Here is a 24,099-nt window from a genome sequence, read left to right as displayed (position 1 = left end):
GATATTGCTTGAATATCGCTAAAAGCGGCGTAAAACTGCACTCACTCACCCACTCCAACCAGGTACCCATTTATTGCTGGGTGAATGATTGGAAACGTTGTGTAGACCAAATTCAGTATATGACATTCAGATACCTCTTCTTTCTTTGAGCTATCAACTTCAAATTCATATATAACAAACCCGGTCAAGCATGACAGTTTTATGGCCCCTCTGTCAATATTGCTGCAACATTTCAAAAATGATGAAACGGCTACGATTAGCAATAGTCTAAATATAACGAAAGCCCTAAAACACAAATCTACCATTTTTAGTACCATATACGTCATTGGGGGAACTATTTTTTTATCTATGACGTTGTAACATTATTTTGATCAATAAAGGAAGGTATTAATTATAACATACATATATAAATATGACGAAAGTATAAATGCTGAGGTTTGACCGTATTCCAAGAGTTCCTGGGTCAGTTTCAAGACGGCTAGCAGAACTGTGTCAGTGCCCTGTGCTCTGCAAATGCCTACTTGAGAGCAAGGTTCCTGCGAGGCATTCTGTGACATTAACGCAGTAACCTTTGCAGATTATTATGCTTACATGCTGCTGTGGCAGACTTCTCAAGGACGTACCTATACTGTGGGCTTAACTAGTGTCAAACATATAGGCTTTTAAGTCTGTTTTAAAGGTTTTGTTAGATGCACCATTTTGTTGAGACTGACGATATTTGAGATCATTGTGATGAAAGTTGACCACTTTGAGTTCGTCTCTTGCTCTCTGAGTGCAGGTTGTGGTCAAGCGTAGCATAGTGAAATGCATTACTATCCATGTTCAGACTGAGAACACAGCATGTTGAAAACGTTTTTGTAAAGCGAGCAACTTATTTGGGGTTATCGCCATTGGCGGATAATGGCCGATTGAGGAAGGGGTAGGGAGGATACAGCTGGATACAGGTGGGTGATGGACGATGGAGGGTGGGGACAGGGCGTGGATACAGTTGGCCATCGGTGATGGAGGATGGAGATGAAGGCTGCTGGATGGAAGGTTTAGATGGGATGCTAGCTGTTGTTGATATTATGTGATGGACGATTGCGGATGGTTGACAAACGACGATGGTTCTGGGAAGATATAAGGGTTGAAAATTGGTTGACAGGGACAGGGCGTTGATTGGGAATAATGGTTTTGATGATATTAGTCTGAGAGGGTTCAAGTGAAGATATTTCGACTTCATATACCATCAAATCTGACGGACACGTTACCATCTCATACATGGTATGGCTGGTTGGGTAACCAAAACATGACTGAATGGCTATCTGAAAGAACCCTTATTACACGTTCTTTCATTCCTAACTTAGAAATTCACTAATGCGCATGCACAATGGCTTTCAGAAACAAAAATGGCGTTTTAGAAATTAAGAAAAAAGATCACATGTAAAATCACACCACACACTGACGAGAATCTAACTTAGACATGCAATACATGATTGCTATTTCTGTAAGCACAACAAATTGTTTGAATAAGCTCTTGAAATTAGTGTTATCTTTACAACAGAATTCCGCCATGCGTTATTAACCATCGCACCGCGAGCGCGCGACCAGTTCCGGGGCCAGTCGACTAGTTCTAAACAAATATAGAACAAAGAGTTATAGATTACGGAGCTCCCATAAGACTTCTGAGGATAATGTATTGTTGAACTTTCCCACGGTTGCCGAGTGTGGCTCTCGAGATAAAAATACGATCTTCTTGATGCTGCCGATGATGTTGCTGAGGTTGTTCGGGATGTCCATGCTGATAACGATGTTGATGGAACTGTTAATGCCGATGTCAAAGTTGAGGACGATGTGCACAGATGGCGTTGCTGAGTTCGTTTTGATTGAACTCTTCCTGCGATCACAGAAGCAATATACGACTGGGAAACAACGCATCCTTTTGAGGAAAGATCGCCTCACGTACATGCTATCGCCTAGAGACGATCTCTTGACAGAACTGTGAAAACATTCGTGTATTATGTAACCTTCAATGACATTACCAACTATCTGAACAAGTCAAATGATGCTTGTTATATATTACGTGTATTGAATTCATTAACATTTTTGTTAAAATAAGAGTTTTGTTTTATTCCGAATCTTCCCCATATAGATATAATCAACGGAAGTGTTTAGGAATGCATTTCTTTACATATGGTTAGACTAACTCTTAGTCTCTGATTAGTTTAATCTTGCTAGTGACAAATAAACCCATTTAAATTGAAAGAAGAGAGACAGAGATCATTTTAGGGAGAGAGTTCAGGAACTGTGAGACAGAGAGAGAGAGAGAGAGAGAGAGAGAGAGAGAGAGAGAGAGAGAGAGAGAGAGAGAGAGAGAGAGAGAGAGAGAGAGAGAGAGAGTCTGCATAGGTGTATCTTGTGTTTGTATGTGTGTGTGCGTGCGTGCGTGCGTGCGTGCGTGCGTGCGTGCGTGTGTTTGTTTTGTAATTTACATCACACGTCGCATCCTTTAGGGAATAGAATGCGCACCATTATCCAATAGAACCATCAGATCACCCGGTGTCCTCGACTATCATGCAAGAATGAAGATGCACACATTACGGAATGAATACTGAAGCAATTGCATAAGAAAGAACGTGTGGTTTGTCTCGACACCTTATACACGGTAACATAAACTGAAACAAGGAGCTGCTCGAGTGCGGGGTGTTTCTTTCCCAATTAATGACGTCTAGATGACCCAATCTCTGGCCAGCTCCATGAAGTCATGTACGGTGCAGGGGACACCAGAAATGGGCTTAACACATTGTACCCATGTGGGAATCGAACCCGGGTCTTAACCACTAGGCAACGTCATCGCCCCCACAACACATTGATATTGACTATGTATGTAAATAGAAATAACAATTAACCCCTTCCAACACACACGCACGCACGCACGCACGCAAGCACGCACGCACGCACGCACACGCACGCACGCACGCACGCACACACACTGCACTCTTAAATTGTAGCAGTTATATGTAATATTGATATTGATATTGATATTTATGCTAAATTACGTGATTAGTAAACGTACACATGGCTCTTCTTATCCTTGGTAAAATTACATCAAAGATATTTTCCTATATTGCCTATAGAACAGGGTCGCTGGTCGAACATTCCTCGTGAAGAGAGATTTTGTACATTGTGTAACTATCAACAAATTCCAATATTTATTTAGATGTAAAGCATTGGCGAATAGGCGTTCTTCCTTTATCAGTGATTATTATTATAAATGGCCTAACATGTCAAAATGTAAGCACCATGTTGGGAATAATAAGATACATGTCCTGAAAAAACTGTCAAGATTTCTGAATGGTGTGTATGCCCTCTTGCTGTAATTTCTATATAACTATGTGTAAAATGTAACTCGTGTACCACCGTTGGAGGTTCCTTTGAGTAATAAAGTGTATAGATAAGCTGCACCCTGTGAATATCACAGGATGCATTTCACTGATTGTCCTGTCCGAGACTGTATTAAGCCCCTTGATTACCCCACGCAATCCCCTACCAACGCGCTTGTCTAGCCTAGTCCATGAAGTCGGGTCGCCCGGGTCCCCCACGAACAGCCCCATGTATCTACCGTTACCATGCGGTACACTCACCACCAATAACCTTCCTCCAAGGCTGCTGAATGATCATTACATGTATATATGTATTAATTCATTAATAAAAGATCTAGAAAAACAGTCTAAGAATCCAGAAGCCAGACTTTTATAGGGACTTGTTCATATTCTTTATATCATCAAGAATTTGTGATTTAAACTAATAATTATTGCCTTATATTGCCTAAAGACTTATGCAAGTCTATCTCCACCACGCGTGTGACGTGATGCGAAACCACCACATGAGGGTTATATTGTCATTGGGCATGACGTGGCACGCTGGCCATAAAAGGAGAGGATTTCCCAACATCGCGTTTAGTCATTGGTTGCTAACAATAGCACGGGCCATGGGATTTTCCCTCGTGTGTGTGACACAGTCAACCGCAACTATTTCGACAGTGCGTAATGTACAAAAATAACCGGGACAGTGTGTTGCAGCGTTGACGCTAAGCCACTGGTAACGCGTACTTCAATGACAAAGTATTACCGGGTGGCACGCATTTCTATTGGTCATGTTACGGGTACAAGGATATAACGCAAATGAGGATATGATATAGCTGATATCTCTGACCAGGAAATGTAACTGTTTAGATTCAGGTAGAGGCTTTTAAGAGATAGAAATGTGTTGCTTTTTTCTGTGGGATGAGGTGGGGGAGTGTGGGTCGGTTGGGGTGGATTTTTTTATAGAAGGGGGCTTCCATGTCACTGGGGGAAGGGTTGAGAGGTTATTGTTATTATCTATACAGTATCAGGTGAGACTGAGTCATGCACATATTGCCATGTCAATCACCCGTACCTGTCTCCAGTGGCTGATAACAACGAAAACAATACCTGATCACGTGAACATCTGATAGCAGATCATATTAAGATCGGGTTTGTATTACATTACAGTTGAGATTAATCATTGTCACGATACATAAAGAATAGTTAGGCAATATTCATGTGGAAATCTTCTCTCACGTTAAACAAAGTGAAGGGATTTCTATGCACTTTTCAATAAAACAGAGGGAGATAACAGACATCCTTGTTGTACACAAGGCTGTAAAGAAACACAGGTGAAGAGTAAGGTGAGAGTCGGAACAACTGAAATAATAGAAAAACATCAACATCGCCTTAGATTTCACCTAAAGTAATTAAGGTAAAATGAATGTCCTGTTTTGCAGGGTCTAAACATATTTGTGTCAGTAATTATGATCTATATTTCTGGGATGTAAATTCCTTATTGTTGCAAACATACCGGTGAATATATCTCGCGATGATTGATCAATAAACAATTAACATGACATGTGGTTGCAAACAAATCAAAGTTCCACATTAAACTTAAACCACGTCTTATCTTCACCACCTTAAACAAAACTATTGCATGACATTGTGAAATACGCAAACGGATTTCGTCACATGTTAAACGGGCTTTCAAAGAACCCAAAACCTTACCACGAACTGCCATGACTAATTCCCACCGAGAAAGGAATGTGACTAACAAACGTTTCACCGACTGTGATGTCGAGTCACGGACATACAATAAAAACAAACATTGTTGGACATTGACTAAGGATTGCTGTTGTGGTATTTTACTTCAAACGACCATTTGTTCTGAGCACGGAACATCAACTAGTGTTTGTTTACAGTCCCTTGCTTAGAATACACTCACACATTAGACAGGTTCAGATACAGTACAGACCATTATCCACAAACACCTCTCAAGTTCAGGGGTATATCAATTCATATAGAACCAGTCAGAGGAGGATAAAACTAATTAGAAATTCTTTGAGGCAGAAAGACATACCAAATACCAGAAATCCACAGTATACAAATACCTGTATTTAAAGGTTGTGTTCATTACAAGTGGGATGTCTTTTAAATGGTAATATGCTTCAGCAGGGTTTGTAGTTTACTCATTTGAATACTAGCATGAATTTACCTCGTTAGTCTCTTTATTTGAGCACCTTGACCTTTGTAAGCCTGGGGGGAGGGGGCTATTTCGTACCTCGAGGGTAATGACGTATAGGGCTCTAGTGATTCACATGGTAGGTATGTCTCTAGACCTCCACCTGTACGATATAGCCTCTTCCTCATTCCCATTTGCAAACCTCATTTTCGCAAACCTCTTAAGCCTCTTGACATATGTTAAATTGTTAAAATTGTGTTTCTGTTTTCTCCAAATTTATTACATAAAAACAGCATTTTCGCAAAGCTCTTAAACCTCTTGACATATGTTAAATTGTTAAAATTGCATTTCTGTTTTCTCCACATTTATTGCCTGAAAAAATCACTTTCGGAAACCTCTTAAACTTCTGTTAAATTGTTAAAATCGTATTTCTGTTCTTTTAGCCCTAAAAAAATATTGTGGTTCCGATTACCCGACCGACCCTTGAAAGTTCTGGTGCTTACCCTATTTTCTGAAGCGGTATAAATAAAATAAGCGTTCAGATACCATTGTTTTTCCCCGGCACCGACGGACATCGGTCATTCTGATAGAACAAGTCGACATGATGGCCGCAAGCTTGATTAAATAAACAATTACACATTGATAAATGTGTTATTAGTTTGTACTTTACTTCTAAAAAAATGTAAAAAAAATAGATATATATACCTACCCTAAATTTTAAAGAGCTGTAATCGGAACGAACACATTTTTTTTATTTGGCCTTACATAAATATTAATAGCACATAATCCGGGTTAGAATTGGCCTGCACAACCCATGCTTGTCGAAAGAGGCGAATAACGGGATATGGTAGACAAACTCGCTGATTTGATTGATGTAAGTCATCATTTATAATATCCCAGGTGCGTGGATCGAACGTCATGACGCTGTATTATAAACCGGAATCACCACAGGGGATGGGGTGGGGTGTGTGTGAAATAAAGCAATATTTATTATTTAAAACATATCATGTGATTATAAACCCAATGAAAGCGACAGAACCCATTTAACATCCATGAATTCCGTTGATACAGGAATAATGTATCCTGTTGAATTTGCTGCATCATCGTAGAGAAAGCATAAAACGAAAAATATACGCATAACAACTAGTCCCTGGCACTGCACAGAGTGAACTGAAAATTATCTATGGTTACGAGAAATCGAACGGTTTCCCAAGAAACAACAGGGTACCTGGTATCTGAGATAAACAAAATTACGACGAAGTTTATCGAATTTACCCATTCAGAGATATCGTGGCTTGCAGCAAGTTGAGACATGTCTCGTAGTGTTGGTTGCGCGACTGCACAGTCACAAGGGAGTCTATAAGCCCTGGGTCGTGTATACTGGTCGTGCTTGGTAGAGGATGGTAGTAATTACACACTGACGGTAATTATAACAGATACACAGTAATTACACCCGGATTCCTCCGTGGTGACTAACCGGGAATCGTTGCAGCGTTCAAGTTTACCGTGTCAATAAAGACGGCGACCAATGAAGATTCAGTGGAACTTCTTGATGACCATGTCTACCAAACACATACGTTCCCCATATGAGTTAACAAGTGTTTTATCTGTGTTTGACTCCCTACTACACATTAAAGAATAACACCGCTGATAATTAATTATTACGAAGAAGGTTCTTTTTAGGTAAAAAAAACCCCGAACACATATGGTACCCATCTGAGGATTCAAACCCGGGTGTTCAACACGACGAGCAAGCGCTTAAAACACTTGCCTACTTAATATACTCCTTATAAAGCCCTTAGGAGCTCTAATGTGTCAAAGCGGATAGACAAAACCAGTCATTTTCAGATGAGGTATGTATTTTTATATATGAGCGAGTGCGGTTTTTTAAGCGTTGAATGGGGATATTGGGTTCCGGAGCCTTCATAGTGTAACAATCATGATCATCTTCGGATACACAATTAGATGAGTGAGTGAAGATATATTTGTTGTTTAACGCCGCACTCAGCAATATTGAAGCTATATGGTGGCGGTCTGTAAATAATCGAGTCTGGACCAGACAATCCAGTGGTCAACAGCATGAGCATCGATCTACCCAATTTTGATACGATGACGTGTCAACCAAGTCAGCGAGTCTGACCACCCGATATTGTTAATCGCCTCTTACCAAAAGCATGGCTTGCTGAAGACCAATTCTAACCCGCATCTTCACGGGCTGACCACTCTTACCCAGAATCCCGCAGACTTCCATCAGAGGAACGGCACTGACTATATAGTTCGGTCTTACAAGCTGCCTGTGTAGCATTTGAACACAAAACATCTTCTACAGATCATCTATACATAAAACCGTCACCACAATCCCTTTGATTCTCTTCTCAGCCCCAGCAGCCTATACACGTCCCCACCGGCTCTAGAAATTAGGATTTTCGTTCCTTAATGCTAATTGGTCTATAATCTTATACACTGTACATAGAAACACTACCGTCAAACACTACCATGGCGCTACCTAGTTCCCCATTTAAACGATAACAAGACGAATTAATCTTCATGATTAGAGCTATTAAAGTGACTTCAAAAGCACATTAAATGTCCATAAGAGGGAACATTATACAGTGTTTAATTGTGTTCTTATTGTGAAAAACAACACGGAATACGTCCTCTAAAGCACGAAATGAGAGCAAATGCCGTGTAGAAAGTCTAGTCATCCCTGCGTTTATACCTGGAAGTAAACATGCAAATCACAGGAGGAAATATTTGTACCATTAAGGAAATGCGTGATACGTACATGTGCACTGTGATCTATTATTCTGACAAGTGACATGTTGACATTCGTTTCGAGCGCAATGTCCGGTTTAAAAGTATCGTACGAGTACTAGCATGTGTTGAATATTTGATAACTGTATGAATTTCTCTGTCTCTGGGAGCAATGACATATAATGGCTGAAACGCTATTCTCGAAGCATTAACTATCAGATTTCGATAGATAGTTAGCTTTTGTCAGAGTCAGATTACACATCACTGGTACAGCTTAATGACAACTTATAAGGAGTTGGGGGTCACTGTGCCTTATCATTGTTTGTGGTCTGTCACGTACACCGAATACCAGTTTTGGCTACAATTCGGTGCATCTTCTGTCGCGACCTTACAAGCATATACTGTGACTAAATGTTGGTTCATATTGAATCACGTACGGTACAAACCTAGCACACATCACGACTAACCGTTGCTTGCCCTTGCATCACGGATTGTGATATACAAGCAAACATATTGACTAAACATTGTTCACGTTGAATCACCTAAAGTGCTGCATCAGTAAGAGTATTATGACTGAATGTTTGTTTAATTAATACTCACTCAGTACTTCATCAGTAAAAGTATCAGTACTGCATCAGTAAAAGTATCAGTACTGCATCAGTAAGAGTATCAGTACTGCATCAGTAAGAATATCAGTTTGCACCAGTAAGAGTGTCAGTACTGCACCGGTAAGAGTATTATGGCTGAATGCTTGTTCATCTTGATTCACGTACATCAGTTAGGGTATTATAGATATACCTTGCTCTATGTTAATCAATATCCAAGCTGTTTAAGGAAGCGTACTGTCCACTGTACAATATGGTATGATTCATCAACTAATGTGAAATCTTGACCACGAATATACTGACGTATATAGCTCTTGAACAGTTTAACATTGCAGACTACTCGCCTTGTATTATTTCATGTCAGGATATATATCTTATATCTTACCCAAACATAACCGTAACAACTTTCTTTGGTTATATATTATAATTCACTTTCACGTGTATGAATGTCAATTATAAGCGAGGAATTTGGAAGAGTAAGTCCTGCTGATTAACCTATACATGTATATGTGTCAGTTATTCGCCTGGTATTTGTATGAGAGCGATAAAAGTCTTTCCATAATCGTACGATTTCGACTACCAAAAGCTCGTGTTTATGAATCACTAATATATGATGATATTGGGTGTTGCCAAAACGTTGAACACCACCAGTAACACCGTCATAACCACATGCAAAGGCAAGGCAAGTGTTTACCTGAACACAGTACTTATGGTATAAGTCAAAATAGGGAATTGCATTTTGCTAATATACTACCCATCAAAAGATTAGACTCACTTAAAGCACTCACTATATGTTATGTATATACATGTATGTGTGGTTACATCGAAGATGAATTTCTCCCCTAACTTGGGGAACCAACTGCAAACCTTATGCAGATGAATTGCATGAGGATCATGCATCAAATTGCTGAAAAGCATGTGCAAATATCGTGCATGTGAACAGTTGCGTTTTGGTGTAAAGTTTTGTTAAGAATTCACCAATTTTCACTGAGTTTCATCATTTATTGAACTCATGACAATAATCTTTACAACGTTACGAATTTGTTTTACAATACATCAGTTCATGTGTAAACAGTACCTCTAAACTGTATGGAATATTTTACAAAATCTAGTTTAGAACAGTTGACTGAAGTAAGTGGCTACATTTACACTAGTGAGTCTAAACCTTTGATTGGTAGTATATATATATATAACATTGAAAACCTCTAAATACCACTTTGGGAACAAATATACCCAATGCAGCCCATGCAATTCTAGAATGTGTGGCAAGTCCAGATTATCGTAGTTTTTGAAAGATTCTGGGCTTCTTTCTATTTATTTTAGGAACATAATTTAGGAACTGTTGTTCTGAAAAGTATGTTCATTTCAGAGATTAGATTTTAGTCTACCATTTTAGATATGTTAAAAAATTGGGAGGTGCCAGACTGCCATTTTATGCCAGAAATGACGATTTCTTATTTGAAAATGAAATTTTACCAAAAAATCCATATGGAGCCAAGAACAACATTAATTTCAGTGAGGCAATACAGACTTGCCAAGTCATTCCTGACTTGAGTAGGACTCCTATAGCCTGAGTGACAGATTAGACAGTCACCCTCAGAAACTATAATGAGTATATCTCCGTCACAGTAAACCTGCACGACTCAGCCATTTCATAATCCTTTACACGTTGTCGTAAATGAAGAAATGTCCTACAGATCACATGATAACTGACACCCGTGACCTTGCGACCTCTCCGTCTATCTTGTAAATAGCGTGTTGATATAAGCAATGTACATGACTCACACACCTCTCGCATGTCGGTCACGGGACGAGCCGCGCTGTGACTAGCGTGTATGGAGTTAAAACGTAATAAGTGTCACCATATGGCGAAGTAAATTGATTGTAATTTGTTTTATGACTTTCTCGGAAATTCAATTCCGGCTCCTTTAAGAGTTACATATTTAAACAACGATAAATATCCATATCGTTATCATAATTATGTTGGTTGATTTCAGCCTGTATGCAAGTAGTATTTTTGAGTTTGATGAACATGAGCTGAGATGTAGTGAAAAGGGGGTTTAACTTAGCGTTCAACATTATTGCACCTACATAGCATCGTGAATAAGTGAGTGCGTGTGCGTGTGCGTGTGCGTGTGCGTGCGCGTATTCGTGCTTGTGGTAATCCGGGTAGACTTGCACAAATCTCTAAGGTAATAACGAATAGTTTAAATAATAATTTCTTAAAAATATAAACATTCCTCCAACAATTTGTCCTCTAATCTAGACTTGCCTCTTTAAAGGATAGAATTACTATACACAGATTGGCTTAGCATTCAGTACAGCCTACGAGCAAGGCTATAATCCGTGCAAATGCAGGTTTCCATTGAGACGCTGTTCAACGGTGATAGAATATTCAGACATAGTATCCTGACCCCCAGATAGAATAAGGCTTAGTCTCTGAATATATATAGTTTTGATAGTAACAAATAATCCCATTTCAATTGAAAAGGAGCCCCAGTGAGATTGGAAATTCCTGGACCTGAGGAAAACTAGACTTGCTTTCATTTAGGGCTTAAGCATGTCAGAAAGGGCTAGGCGGTAGGAAAAATAATGTGGTTCAGGGACTGTGAGACAGACTAACTCCCAGCCGATCAGTCTCTATTGTATCATTCTTATTGCTGTGCGCCAGGCAGGTACAATTTAACGAGTGACATCTTGTACAACAGCCGACCTCCGCTCTTTGGGAAGACGCTCTGTTCACCAGACCACAGTTTGATGGGGGTTATCTTGTGGTAAAGATCACGGTTGGTTCTATATCGTTCGGTCAGAATTCTCTATCCATATCGCTTGCGACAGCAATTAACTATGGAATGTTTCTCTTCTGTATCTGGTCTTTTGGAATTTCTGTACAGATAAACATATAACTAAACAAAGGCATTAGTGTCCAACTAAAATTATACACATCTTTAGTTTTCAACTCTTTTGGCGAGTAAAATGATGATCACATGTTTTCCTCATGTTTTTCTGGGGCGATGGGGTAGCCTAGTGGTTAAAGCGTTCGCTTGTCACGCCGAAGGCCCGGGTTCGATTCCCCACATGGGTGCAATGTGTGAAGCCCATTTCTGGTGCCCCCCCGCCGTGGTATTGCTGTAATATTGCTTCAAGCGGCGTAAAACTAAACTCACTCACTCACTCCACAAGTTTTCCACGTGTGTTTACAGTTATGCTTGTAGCCAGGATGTTGGTGGTTAACACTTTGGTTAATCCGCTGGATATACGATAGCAATCAATATTGGCGAACACATTTTAGCGGACAAATATTGCATTTGATAATTGTGGAAACTTATGTCTGTATATTTTCCACTTATGATAATAATGTGTGTGTACTTATATTGCGCTAGCTTCCATTAACAGGATGTTTGCTCAAAGCATACATATACATTATAGGATGCATATACATGTATATAAGATCGGCGTGCACACAAAACCTTTGTTATTCGGTCAGTACTCGTATTTAGTCTTAATTTAGTCTTCATATTTTAAAAATGTTATTAATAATACCACGTTTATAGAAATACACCCTTTTGTTGCCCACATGCAATGATTTGCAAGGGTATGTCTATTTCCATCTTCTCTCTGCCAGATCAATGCCTTCCTGTGTAATATTGTCCTGTGTTGTGCGTGTCAACGTGGTCTGTATGTGTGGTTATTCACGTATTATTCGCCTACGTAACGGTTAACTCACAATGCATCGTTTGTTCTATTGTCTCTGAAACAATCGTTTTTGGAATATCAGGATTATCCATGTGCGTGGTACCGGTAGGTGTAGGAGAGATCCTGGAGGGGAATATGACCCCTATCGTATGATGGTATTCCTTTAGATTCTGGACTAGATTAGGACCCTTATCGTATGATGGTATTCCTTTAGATTCTGGACTGGAATAGGACCCCGTTTCGCATGATTATGTTCCGTTTATATTCTGGACTGGAATAGGGCCCATATCGTATAATGGTATTCCTTTAACTTCTGGAGTGGAATAGGACCCCGTATCGCATGGTTGTTTTTCCTTTAGATTCTAGACTGGAATAGGACCCCTATCGTATGTGGTATTCCTTTAGATTCTGGACTGGAATAGGACCCCGTATCGCATGATTGTGTTTCATTTAGATTCTGGACTGGAATAGAACCTCTGTCGCATGGTTATGATTCGTTTATATTTTCCTCCCTTTAGACCCTTCACTAGATTAGGACCTCGTATCGCCAGATTGGATTCTGGAGGAGAGTTGGTTCCCATATTTAATGATTATCATCCCTTGGGATTCCTTTGGATATTCTATTCGTGGAATTCTGGGACAGTGGAGCTCTCCAGCATCTCCTGGTTTTCTACATCTTCCAACTGTTGATTAAGGAGCCCAATGTACCTCAGGCACTCTCTCTTATCTACCCGTGAGCTGCCATAACATGTGCAGGTCTCTCTACCCCTTACGCGAGTACCCATTGAGATTCCAGATATATTTATCGCTCTATTGAATAGTCCTGTAAATTCGATCAATGTCTATTTGTACAAGTGTGTTTTAAGTGTGTACAGAATGGAGACATTTATAAACTACTGTCTGTCTTCCAGGGCAAAGTAGATCTTAAATATTATGTCCTTGTTTGGTCAAAACTGAATGAGTGGTTGTTGACTACCGTGTTAAGCGACATTCACTGCCATGCGTGTTCGTCTCAAGCGGAGTATGATTGGTGCCCAGTGTTCGCAGCTGCTTTGGGGAATCCCGTAAAAAACTAAATAGAGGCCCTGGTGTCTTTTTATTTCAGAGACCTCTCACATGTTGGGAATTTAAATCTGGTGCACATTTTTCAGTTGCGGTGGGATGAAGATGTGAATTCGCATTTTTTTATGATAATGACTTTCTATTCAATGTCCATTTGTTGAGTATTTAAAGGGATCTATTTGGGAATTACGGTTGAGCTGCAGTTGTTGGACGTGGGTGCTACAAATTGGCTCCACGTCTTTCATTTTTTATGTTTGGGTGCAAATTCAGTGATAGAGCGAACGCATCGCTTACTCGACTGTGCGTTGTCCGGGGTTTGAACATCTACAACGAATCCCCTTTTATCCAGACTGTAACTTTGCCAGTGAAACATCAGGTTAACCGATGGCACTCAGTAATGCCCCTGTTATTATAAAACCCACCAGGCTCACAACAGCCTGGAATGTAAGGGTTTCCCGACTGACAGGGTTTCGCTGTAATTATTTCCTCAACACACACCCGCACGCACGCACACACACACACACACACTGCTCCTTCACAGAGACATAAGACAAAGTCGCTTATTAAATTTTAAAAAGTGAGTTTTATTCTCAATACATTGTATTCATATCTTTTTGGTGGCTCTCCGTCACATACGTATCATACACTCCTACCAAACAGCTGACTACGATCCACCTTTCCTCATTGGTCGAGGAAACATAACCATATCTAACAACGTCCACTGATTGGTCAAACTGAACGTCAATCAAATACCATGACAGAAATATTGCACAACAAATGTTCCTTTGGCAACACTGTATAAATACAGAGACGTCTAGTAGTGTTCTATGTCCTAGGTGTCTCCATCGGCGATTCTTGCCGACGGTTGCCGATAATTACCGACCACTGCCGACTGCTATGATGTTGCCAATTTTGTTAAGGAATGATACATACTTGGTAGTACAAAATAAATTATAAATAAATACTGAAATAATTTAGTGGATTTATATACAACACAGTTTCAACGACATTGTGACATGTTCTTTCTGCATAGGTACGATCGAGTACTTATGAAATGTACAATATTTTTTTATGACTACATGCATGTGAGTCAGGTATTCTAAGGCATTGGTGGTGAAATGAACATGAGTGATAGATGATATCAGTCAAACTGTCACCCTGACATCCCTAGACGCAGCTCGACCTCCCCACGTTGTAACAATGATAAGATCCTGTGGGTGGAGAGCAGCGCTGGGGGTAGGGCGTTGTAACCGTTTCAGAAAACATCAAAACCAACGGATTACGAACAGCACCATTGAAATGGAACAAAATACACATCTAACACATAAAAAAGATTCTTTCTCTCAGTTCTGTTTTTTGTCGAGGTAGTAGATTTAAGAGTTCGATACGGCTAAAGACTCACAAGACATTCTCACTGAATTACTGGAATGACGATACGCACGCAACACTGAACAGGTGTTAACGAATAGTGGTGGATGACGATATGACACTGACGCTATGGATGACAACCGCGATTATTTCCTACAAGAACTGTTTGCTACAACGTGGATCTCAAAGGCTACTGCCATCTTCCACGGCAGAACCAGGAGCCGGAAGTTCGTGACTAGTTACAAAATGGCCGACGTGATACATCCGGCCATAAATTCATGCCCGTGGAAGAGTTCAAATGCCCGGTGGGCATGAAGACACAAGTGTTCAATGCTATCATGCGTTGCACTCTTTCAACTTTGGTCCATTTTATCGTTCCGAGCACGTGAAGATGAGATTCGACCTCGGATCATTTGGCAGGCTTTATTTTGATGGGTAAAGTTGCATTGATGACTTAATATGAACGGTCGTCCGTCCGTCCCTCGTGATTGGGGGGAGCGAGGCTTGAGGGGAGAAAGGCACGGTTCGACCTCAGATCAGACGTTGTCACCATGGTAACCGATGAGACGCTGTCACCATGACACCCGTCACCATGACAACCGGAATGTTAGCACAAGATGTCTCTGATAGAAAACCATTCACAACGTCAATGAGTGAAGAAGTCATTTGTTATCACACAGTGCTTTCTACGCCTTGGAGTTTGGGCTGTAGGACCCTCGGCGTTTCCCCTAGGTTCAAGTCTCTTTCAAATTCCATCAGCTGTCCCATGAAGTTAAAGTTTGGCGATATGATGCCGCGCTTTCCTTTGACGTATTTGTAAGCGTCTGTCATAGTCATCTTCGTATGCTTGAGAATGTAAGCGATGGTGATAGTGGCTGACCGTGACACGCCTGCGTGACAATGGATGAGTACGTGACCGCCAGTCTGCCGACAATCATCTGGAAAAAAAGATATGGAACAATTATAAATTTGCTTCATATAATGACATTTAGTCCCATAAATAAAATTATTTTATTCATCAATATTTATCTTTGAAAATATAAATAATATATAATTTCATATATGCGATAGACTTTCTCAATCACTTAACAACTGAACAACACCATTACACCAACTTCTAAATGCCACTCAAACAAGTCACTTAACACTTGAAATGGATTTTTAAACTTACTTTAACAGTCAATTGGCAGATTATACTATTCACAACTACATAAATGGCAAAATGAAATTCAGAATGAAAGTGTTAAAACCCCCTAGAAAATGAATAAATCAATGCTGTAAATATATTTGACGATGAATCACCAGATAATCATAGCTATTCGTTTCTGTGGTAACATCTACTATTTCCGTGTAAAGTGCAATAAACAAGGAAGGACTTGAACGTTTAATCACACCGTCTTATGTGAATGTGCTACACGTTAAACATACGAAAGTAGCTAAGTTGGAGCTCTCTAATGTCAAGCGGTGTAAGGAGCTTAGGTCGGATGCGCACAACTGGACTGCTCCCTGTCAAAACCAATTAGCAATGACGCATGACTCACGATACGCTGAAGCGGATTTCATGGGGACAGCTGATGGCTAATTTTGATCGATAGCCATAATGATACGAAGACCGGTCAAAATATTGACATATGTACCGAAATAGGTACAAGGAACCGATAGGATTCGATTGCAAGTAATAATCCATTTTCCCGAAGAAATTAAAAAATAAAACGTACTTTTATAACATTGGACACACAAGGTGGAAAATTCGAACAATGCTTTCCTGGAAAATCTGAAATAGCGTGCAAATATCCTCATCTAGACATGTAAATTCGCGTTAAAAGCTTAATTAGATCGATCAAATAAATGTTTATTAAATCTCACACGCTATATGACCGGACAACAATGGGTTGCTCGCGGATGCACCAATAAACACGAATAAAATGAGTTTCACATTTCAATAGTTATTGTTAGGCGTCACACACATGCTACGTGCCATGGGACATATTTTACCAGGTTGGAGTGTGTTGTAATGCGTTCTGTGCACAGGCCTGACTCATATCACTTCTATGGGCAGTACAGCTACAGCCTTCTCAACAACAAATGCTAAAGAGCCAGATCTGTTTGCTCAAATGTTTCCTGTTAATATTTATTTCCGTGTTACTCGCATAACAAATCAGCTACCTTCACAAAACATGTTTAAAATTTAAATCTTGCATCAAACACGTGTACGAATGCGGAAACGAAAAATCAATAATCTTTTTTCAAAGTCCGGTTTCAAACAATTTAGTTATGATCTAAAACATAAGTCGCGTTTCTTGGCTACTCCCTTTGACAAAGCTTGATGGAAAACGTTTTTAACTTTCTGCTAGTGTTTGTTCCCAACGTGGCACATCCTTCGCGGAGCATTTTTATTAAAGCATTTGCTATTTTAGACATGCTCCCATGTTGGCATTGGGAACACGAAGCTTTGGTGCTTATGCCCTCCTTCGGCAAACCTCTTTAATTCGGCTAGGTGCTGTTGTTTAATCGATAGCACACCTGAATCGAACAAAGGCTCTCGTCCCACCGCTTAGATGCAAACCATCATCCATACTCTGACTCACGGTGCAGTGCGTTGTCACCTCTAACTCTCCCCTCCCAACAAAACGCCGAGCGACCATCTGTCTCAAACCGAAGCCCGATAATTAGACAACATCCCCTCTCTACCCCTCGCACGTGGTCTCCATAGCAACATATCCATAACGATGAGTCATACTACCTGAGAACCAAAGCGATAATGCAAATCTATAACGCGCGCGTGCACCCCCAGCACAGGTAACAGAGGCTTTTGTTGGTAGCTGAGCCGGTAGGCCGTCTCCGCTGTCTGAGCTGTAAATACCGTTCAGACGGTGTGTTCAATATTAGCATCTTCCCCCTACTGGACAAGGTGATGAAAACTAATAGCTAACCCGCGTGAAATGTACACGTATCTTTGTGTTTACAACATCGTTTCGTGACAACCCTTTGATGTTTCCGATAAAGTATCCCCGAACGATCTTTTAATTCGAGTTAGAATTCCCACGTGCAATTCAACGGAAGACGCTGATGATTTAGCTTCACTGCTCTTTTGCTCTTTGCACAACCAAATGATTGCATAATGTAATTGTTTTCACGGCTACGATCTAATACGTGGGAGGTTTTTGACGATCCCTTCAACACATAAAATCAATCAGGCCAATCTGCAATAGACCTTACTAGCAGGCCTTTGGGTGTGACGAAGGTGATATGGCTTTGACGATGTCTCAAATCTGGTAATTGGTTGAGGAAACGGATGAGGAGTTTTGACAGGTGCTGCAGCAACTCCCGAAACAAATCAGCTGATGTTTTCGCTTGAGTGAACTTCAAGTAAGGGTGGGGTTCAAGGTGAATGAGGCAATGATGGGCGTTAATGTCACGTCCGTACGCTTGGAAACATATCGACTGATCTCATCGCTTAAAATAAACACGCACAACTTAACAGTCAAATATGGTACTACTCCGATTTTAATTATTTACGATTATTTTTTTTAAATCTGCAAAGCTAATTAAAAACCACAACGATCTATCATTTCAACCGACTTAAAAAAAGAAGAGCCATTGAGAATACACCGAGGCATTATCTCCTGCATTTAACATAAGCATATTCCTACTTGTCAAACTCGCCACCTATTGCAATGCCCCTGGGATCTGCGTGTCATGGTGATGAAGAAATATCTCCATTTCCCATTCAGATCCCATTCTTTATCGTTCAACGCGACTTCACGTTTTAACACAAAAAGCACGAAATTGCAGGGGTTTTCCGTGTAATCCGTTTGTTTCCGTTGTCCAATTTGCTGCCAGAATCGATCTGATTTGACAGCCCGGAAATCCCCGAGAGTCCCCGAGGATTACCGATGACTTCGCGCTCATCCACTGCCTAACTAGCACACAATAATATTGAATCACCACTAAGAACATGGTCAAACAATCCGCTCCTTCATACACTAGCTCCATCTCTGATTACAACCAAGAGCCTGTTTGATCAAAGCACGCCAAATTCCTCAATTATGCAGATAGAGCAATTGATCTCATTTCCTTCCCCTAGAGTTGTTAGCTTAAGTCCGTTAAATCTATCATTCGTGTTAACACCCAACATGATTTTTGTAATAAACTGTTTGTTTGGTACATAATCTGTTTCCGTCATTATCATAAATAAAAACAACAAGTGCTCGCCTTGAATTAATCTTATCGTATTTCTAAACAAATCAAAACACTTACCTATAAATTCTAATGCTTCTTCAAAATACTGTTTGAGGTTCTGTTGGCCACTATCGGAGGCCGGAATTCGCTTGTATTTGATTCCCTGTTTTTCATAATAAAGAGGCACATGTGACGTCACGTTGAGAACATGGGTAATACGATGTGAACGTAACCTGTCCAAGCTGGCAGCATCTCGTTCATTTCCTGAAACGAAATAAAAATTCACATTTAACATTGCTTACATTCATACTAAATGAATTTGATAGTTTTAAAACCACTATTCGCTAACGCAGTGAAACAAACGTATTACTATCAGGCGATACCGCACCAGTAATATATTTTCGTTTCATTAGATCCAGTTTTTTTTAATTTTCCTGATTTTCTTTGAAAAGGGGAACAATTTCAAGAAACGAAAGTTTTTAGTTGTAGACAACTCTTTCATCGTAATCCCTTACCTAATCGAGATAAACAAACACTATCAGCTACCTTCCTCTCGAACAGACCAACGTATCGAAAGATGACCCTTATTATACAACACTCAGAAGGGGCGAGGGCTGATCGCGGAAATGGGGCTTATCTCGATGACTAAGCACGCACATGCGTCCGGTACAAAGAGGTGACCAGGCGATGACCACGGGCCGGTCGAGTTAGAAGAAAGGGGGTCGGAATGTTAACAACTTCCAAGAATATAACAGTCAAGAGAGGAGTGAATCATCGGCTTGATATGCTAGTAATTATCCAAACGTAATTAAAGGACAAGGGGCTGCCCGAATATCCGCCGTATGTAATTCAGACCGGATGTGGGAAAATATTTTAATTTGAAATAATAGAGGCCAGTATTTGGTGATACATCTTTTGTGCAGGGAGTTATGGAAATTTACACCAAAGGACAGTTTACACAAGTAGCATGTTCAAGATGCATCCTGTTTGTATACAAAGGAATGTTGATATTTTACACAATTTAGGAGAATTAATTCAGAATATACGACGGATCCTGTTGATTTAGATAGGCATCAGTCGTACGACAGCGAATGACGCAGTTTCCGTCAGTATACCAAGCAATCTTCGTGTTACGGAAGTTTACGAAGAGGACACCAAACATCTGCATTTTCACAAACTGAATCATTAATTTAATTAAAACTAAAAGTCAAACTCATGTTTCAAATATTTGGTCTGAACCTTCCTCTCTGGTGTCAAGAAAACAAAAGACAATGGGGCTACACTTCATTAAGTCACCGAAGGGGTGAATCATCTCTCTCCTCAAAGCCTTCTTTGTTTGGGAGGGGAGAGAATCCTGAGCCCCTGCGAAGAGGCTTGCCCCACGCCATCCCAGCCTCCAGGAGGGTATAACTCGGTTAAAGTTTCTTAGCAAAGCTAAAAACCTATTTTGAAACTCCGTAATCGTACTTTATACACGATTCTCAAACAGAAGATACTAAAACAAATATTTTCTAAAAAAGAATAAAGTTTTGCTCACTTCAATACTTGTAAAACGCTGGACAACAAACTCCAACAAAGGATTGGCTACTCTGTCTCACAGTTTCATACCCATTTGACGTGTGTTATAAATATCCTATTACTCTATGCTACACCAAATTAATTACTCATATGTATATTTAAACAAACTATCTAGCATGTCTGTCGGGGGTTGAGAAGTATGCTATAACATCAGAGTAAGTAAACAGTGACTTATGCTTACCTAGATACAGAAATGGCAGAACTTGTGATGCTACTGCAGCTTCGATCTCTGCTGCTGATTCGGTGAGGTGGTTGGTGGGGCTGTAGAGAGGACGGTGGTAGTCACATTGGACCACGCTGTCACAGAGGTCCCCATGCTTTGTGCTGAAATCTTTCAATCCCCCTGAAACATAAATAATAATAATTACACATCAGAACTATTTAAAAAAAATAATAATAAAAACATTTTTTAGAAAATATGAACTGATGTTTAGATAAATGTAAATATACACGAGGAATATATACCCATAAACCTTACTAGAAACACGCCCATGTAAATCCTGCTCTATTCGTCATACACACCTAATTCATTATGGCAGTTTGATCGTACGCCAGACACTTTTAGTGATATCATTAAGACAAATTTGCTCGACACGATGAAGCTCAGGGGGAAGATAGTTAGCAGTACCCAACATCCCAGTGTAAAATTCGCCACATGCAGAATGAGCCTTGGATTCTTGTGGTTTGGCTCTGAAAACTGACACCAATTCGAGTCGGGGCTGTGATAAGGAGGACACTTATCCAAGAGAAAAAAAGAGAGGAACGGACTTGAGGCAACGTACACTGACTGTATACTCGGCAATGTGTTATATACACATGGGGGTGACTCACGACCACCGTACGTGGAGTTCGTGAACTTCCCAGGAAACACTGCCCCCAACACATGGGCCTAACTGCAGCTTCAGCGTCAGCCCCTCGATAAGAGAAAATTATTTCCGTGGAATTTAGAAAGTATATCGTCTGGGGTGCAAGCGGAAAGGATCTTGGTGCAAGTTTATGTTCGACACATGTGGTAATTCCACAAACCATTGTGTTGGTTGCCACAATATTGTGCTGCAGATTGTTACAGTTTTTTAATTCCTGATGCACTTCCCAAATGCATACGTTTTGGAAAACAAAGACCTCTTAAAAGTTAGAAAATAACGTGTAAATGTGTCAAAGTTATGCAACAATTGAAATAAAAGTGCTTACAGAAATAAATAAGATAATAAAGACACTATAAATTCATACTGATGTAAGCTGAGATAAATTTAAAAGGTAATTTTATTCTGAATTCAAATGTATTCTTAAATGCATTAGCGACAAGCCCGCTTCCTGCCCGAGCTAATGTATTCCACACACGTTATGTTCAGATAACATTCTTATTGTCCACCTTAACCTTTTATAAACTGACCAACTGCTGCATGCCCTTTGAAATTAACCACACTCAACCGAATGTTATCAAGCGCAAACAAGCTATTATGCAACAGCTGTCTTTGAGGTAGATAGGCATTGATCGGAGTTCTCACCGCCCGTCAGTAATGTATCACAGCCCTGAGCAATATAATCAACATAAACACCAATATTCTCAAGGTCCATCCCAGCCAAATATTCTGGACATTCGGTGATTAATCAGATATGTTATTTGAGGACGTCTCGGAAGGAAACCCTCATTGTTTGGCTTTGCCAACGGAAAACAACATTGGTAAACAAACAAGGCGCTCTCACTGTTCTCTCTACACAGCAGGGATGAGTCATCGCGAAATTAGGTCAGCGCTCTAGATTGGACTGGTGTCGGCGCTGACTAAGATCCGAGATACGTGGGCTATTTCTACTCGGTGTGATGATTAGGAGTGAAATTGACATGAAATATAGATATATGTGAGTTGTAACTTTTGAAATTGACATGAAATGAACAAGTTGAGTGACATGTGTTGCCTCTGTAAAGGTGTCGCGGGAAGCAGGAAGCACAGGTGTGTTCAGGGCGTCGGATGACAGGCGACACATGGCCTATTGTAGTGGACGGAAAACTTTAAGAGTTGAATAGGAAAATTAATTTATCGCTTACCTTTCAACACAAACGTTTCCCTCCCTTCTCGATGAAGCGATGAAAGCACGTAATGTAGAGCATTGTCAGTCGTGATATCACGTAAGTCGTTAGTTTGTTCATCATATAAGACAACCTCCTTGGGGAGTTTTTTATTGATGATATCTTTTCCTTCTTTCGTCGTCACTAAATCCGACACAGAAATCTTTCCCTGTTGAAGTCTCTTTTTACTGAATCTATCCGAACAGCTGATGTTGACCGCTCCGTGAATATGACTCAGGTTGAAAGCTAAGAATGGTCGACAGTCTAGAACTAACACTGGCTTGGCTTTGGTCAGTTTGGTGGCGAGTTCGTGGGGCAATATTGTCCGTGCAGGAATACTGGTCTTGTTCAAAGACAACGCACTGGTCAGAGAACATGTAGCAAAAGACATGGATTCAAACTTGCACTTTTTAGGCATGTGGTAATCGTCACGATCCCCCGCCGAGCCCCCAAGTCGTGAAAAGTCCAGTTTTAAACCAATTCTCCTCCTGTCAGGAAGATTGTGATCTGGAAATGTGATGCTGCTTGGTGCTAGCACTTCTACATCCCCTGATTCAGGCATCGGTGAGTCTGTGAGACTATACACAAATAATCCTTCCTTAATCCAACGGAGCCAAGACCATAACATGGGCTTCCCGATCAGCTGACGTGGGTACTCACAAACACTCTTTCACACAAGCGCTCGGTTTCTAATACAACAAGCAAATGCGAGTGTTTCTACCCTCGGTCGCTATATAACCATTCCGTGGAAAGTCACAGTTAAATCATCACTCTCAATAAAACAGCTGGTCTGAGTCACACACGCACAGTGACTGTTTCTCCGCGTATGAGCGAGTGTGCTTCGTTTACATGAATGAGCGATATATAAGCGACGGCCTGACTCCTAGCGGCGAAACCTCTACGCTGGGCTCCGTCTCGACATATCGTAAATATGCGCACGCTGACCATGCGCGGAGAGAGCCGGGAACCAGCTCACGAATCAGAGAGATGATGTCATGTTCGGTTATAAATAGAACTGAGGGGAATTATGATTTTGTGCGTATCGGTCGTTTCCGCGATGACTCGGTTATCTCCGTCTTAACTGTCACTGTCATATCAACTCGTTGCCAGGCGTGTTTGCAATGGGACATGTGAGTGAGTGTCGCAGTTGTACATTGCTTGATGAATCAAGGTTTGTTTGGTAGAATAAAGACTTCCGTCGCTGTTGACTACTGTTAGAAACTGTTGGCAAATGTAATTCAGGTAAAAACAACAAACATGAAAACACCAACAATA

General features: G+C 40.4%; 1 protein-coding gene across 1 annotated transcript; it reads right to left on the bottom strand.

Annotated features, from left to right (window-relative positions):
* Positions 1 to 14,191: 14,191 nt before the first annotated feature.
* Positions 14,192 to 23,689, bottom strand: LOC124276119 (dual specificity protein phosphatase 10-like). The gene is made up of 4 exons (XM_046711780.1): positions 22,804 to 23,689; positions 20,938 to 21,099; positions 19,257 to 19,442; positions 14,192 to 15,934 (listed from the first exon to the last, which is right to left on the bottom strand). The coding sequence occupies exons 1-4, from the start codon at positions 23,450 to 23,452 to the stop codon at positions 15,669 to 15,671; spliced, it is 1,263 nt and encodes a 420-aa protein (XP_046567736.1). The 5' UTR covers positions 23,453 to 23,689; the 3' UTR covers positions 14,192 to 15,668.
* Between the last annotated feature and the right edge of the window lie 410 nt (positions 23,690 to 24,099).

Source organism: Haliotis rubra, unplaced genomic scaffold (genome assembly GCF_003918875.1).
Source record: "Haliotis rubra isolate DU_JTF1 unplaced genomic scaffold, ASM391887v1 Scf206, whole genome shotgun sequence".
NCBI lineage: Eukaryota > Metazoa > Mollusca > Gastropoda > Lepetellida > Haliotidae > Haliotis > Haliotis rubra.
This window is presented reverse-complemented; position numbering and strand designations above follow the sequence as displayed.

What these genes read in the sequence shown, in the direction of transcription:
- LOC124276119 (XM_046711780.1), bottom strand. Translation starts at nt 23,452, where the DNA reads ATGTTATGGTCTTGGCTCCGTTGGATTAAGGAAGGATTATTTGTGTAT. An exon ending in GGAAACGTTTGTGTTGAAAG is followed by an intron (nt 21,100 to 22,803) that starts GTAAGCGATAAA and finishes TTTATGTTTCAG; the next exon opens with GGGGATTGAAAGATTTCAGC. An exon ending in TCTGCCATTTCTGTATCTAG is followed by an intron (nt 19,443 to 20,937) that starts GTAAGCATAAGT and finishes ATTTCGTTTCAG; the next exon opens with GAAATGAACGAGATGCTGCC.